The sequence below is a fragment of the Micromys minutus genome, assembly GCF_963924665.1.
Source record: "Micromys minutus genome assembly, chromosome: 9".
NCBI classification, from domain to species: Eukaryota; Metazoa; Chordata; class Mammalia; order Rodentia; family Muridae; genus Micromys; species Micromys minutus.
Genome location: NC_137978.1, coordinates 47,645,012 through 47,647,222, shown reverse-complemented (window position 1 = coordinate 47,647,222; position 2,211 = coordinate 47,645,012). Strand labels below are relative to the sequence as shown.

General features: G+C 62.0%; 1 protein-coding gene across 1 annotated transcript; it reads left to right on the top strand.

The window, feature by feature from the left end:
* Positions 1-899: 899 nt before the first annotated feature.
* Positions 900-1,577, top strand: TRNP1 (TMF1 regulated nuclear protein 1; the record flags this gene model as incomplete). Its single annotated transcript, XM_080921844.1, has 1 exon — positions 900-1,577. The coding sequence occupies one exon, from the start codon at positions 900-902 to the stop codon at positions 1,575-1,577; it is 678 nt and encodes a 225-aa protein (XP_080777970.1).
* Positions 1,578-2,211: the final 634 nt, after the last annotated feature.

Sequence of the window (2,211 nt, the reverse complement as noted above, 5' to 3'; positions counted from 1 at the left end):
TTGGGAATTAGAGGAATCCACGTATCTCAAGGGGCTCTGGTGAATGGCTGAATTTATTTGCTCATTTCCGTCCAGATTCAGGCACTCTCCTTCAATTTGACCTTGAGCAGGGCATCGCGGTTTCTTCTGAACTTCTTTCCCCGTCCATGTAAAAGGTATCGGGAGGTGTCTTGTGTACTAGGAGGTGCACACGCAGGCACAGTTGGAGCTGGAAAATCATTTTTGCACAAATCGGGGTTCTCTAAGGGCCCCACGAAGGTTGGCAGACCAGGAGCAGTGGCTGTGGTGCTTGTTTTGCAAGCTAAGTGCCTTCCTGGTGTTCAAATAATCCAGTCATATGCCCATCTTCCAGTGGACATCAGTCGTTGGTCGGCCTTAACCACCCCACAAACCTGGAGAGACGGGCTGGGAGGGCGTCCTAGCGAACCTTGTGGCCTAGGAGACCCGGAGCGCTAGGTTCTAGGCTAAGCTCTCACTGTCACGCGGGCTGGGCAGGGGAGCAGAGGTGACACCCAGCCAAAGCCCTCTTCTGGGTGGAGACTGAATTGTATGACTTTTAAGCATTACCATCGAAGTTTACTGAGGTGACTCCAGGCGAAGAAATTGACCGTCACTTATCCACCCAAAATTTGGGATGATGCCCAAATAGGGCCAATCTGGGAGAAGGACAGGGAACTTGAAATACTTGGGGGGACACGCTCCCTAGCGGGAGGCAGGGTAAATTCGAGACATGCAAGTCTCGGATTGGCTGCGCTGCCATCGCTCCGCCCCGTGTGCTATAAGATGCTGGGCGGCGCGTGCGGCCTGGGTGTGGGCTCTGCGGCCGCCTCTCTCCAGTCTCGTGCCCAGCATCTCTCCTCCCCACGCACCGACAGCCCTGGGCCGCCACGGGGCGGGGGATGCCGGGCTGCCGCATCAGCGCCTGCGGCCCAGGGGCCCAGGAAGGGACGGCAGAACCAGGGTCGCCCCCGCCACCACCTCGGGAGCCCCTGCCGTCCCTCCAGCCTCCTCCCCCATCGCCGACCTCGACTCCGACCCCCACTCAGTCACCGCCGTTACCCGAGGCGGCCGAGACACCCGTGGAGAGGCAGGAGCTGCAGCGCTGGCGCCAGGGTGCTAGTGGAGGGTCTGGGGGTGCGGGACCAGCGGGGACCGGGGGCGCGGGCGCGGCGGCAGGGGCAGGGGGCCGCGCGCTGGAGCTGGCCGAAGCGCGGCGGCGGCTGCTAGAAGTGGAGGGCCGCCGGCGCCTGGTGTCGGAGCTGGAGAGCCGAGTGCTGCAGCTGCACCGAGTCTTCTTGGCTGCCGAGCTGCGCCTAGCGCATCGCGCCGAGAGCCTGAGCCGCCTGAGCGGTGGCGTGGCCCAGGCCGAGCTCTACCTGGCTGCACACGGGTCGCGTCTCAAGAAGGGTGCGCGCCGCGGTCGCCGGGGTCGTCCCCCAGCGCTTCTGGCTTCCGCGCTCGGCCTGGGGAGCTGCGTGCCCTGGGGCGCAGGACGGCTGCGGCGCGGCCAGGGCCCCGAACCGGATTCGCCCTTCCGCCGCAGCCCGCCCCGCGGCCCCGCCTCCCCCCAGCGCTGACCTCAGCACCCCGGACCCCTGTCCTCCGGAGGCAGGCGGTCTACAGGTGCGGGAGGATGGACGGACGGATCCAGATGCTGGCTAGACGGACGGCGTCATCTACGCGGAGGAGATAGCCGGGGTCCATGGGGACCCTGAAAGTGACACTGAGGTGCGGTGTTGTTGACTGGTGTTTTTTGGAGATAGCGTGTGTCTGTGTTGAGGAGTGAAGGATACGGGACCTCCTATGTCTGGGCATTTGTGGGGCGCCAATGGAGCTGTCCTTATTTTGTTGGTGGCTTCTTTCATAGCGGGTTAGATGGCAGTGCCAAGTCCCCTTATAGAGCTGAACTAGTGGAGGGTGTTCGGCTTCCGGAGGGATTTGGTGGCAAACTTTAACCAGCTGGAGCTTGCTGCAATATTGCAACATCCGCTCCCTCACCTGTGCTTGTGTGGCCTCTCCTGGGTCCCCAGGGATGTAAAAGCCCTGCCCTCAAAGTTGCTGGTCTCTACATAGCCCACCCAGCTCCAACCCTTTCGAGGAGAAGAAGAAAAAAGAAAGTCCCAGGATGGAGGAGGGTTGGCTCAGGGCTGTATGACTGGATTCACCTCCTCTGAGTCTGTGACTCCCATTGGAGGAGACAGAAACCCAGAG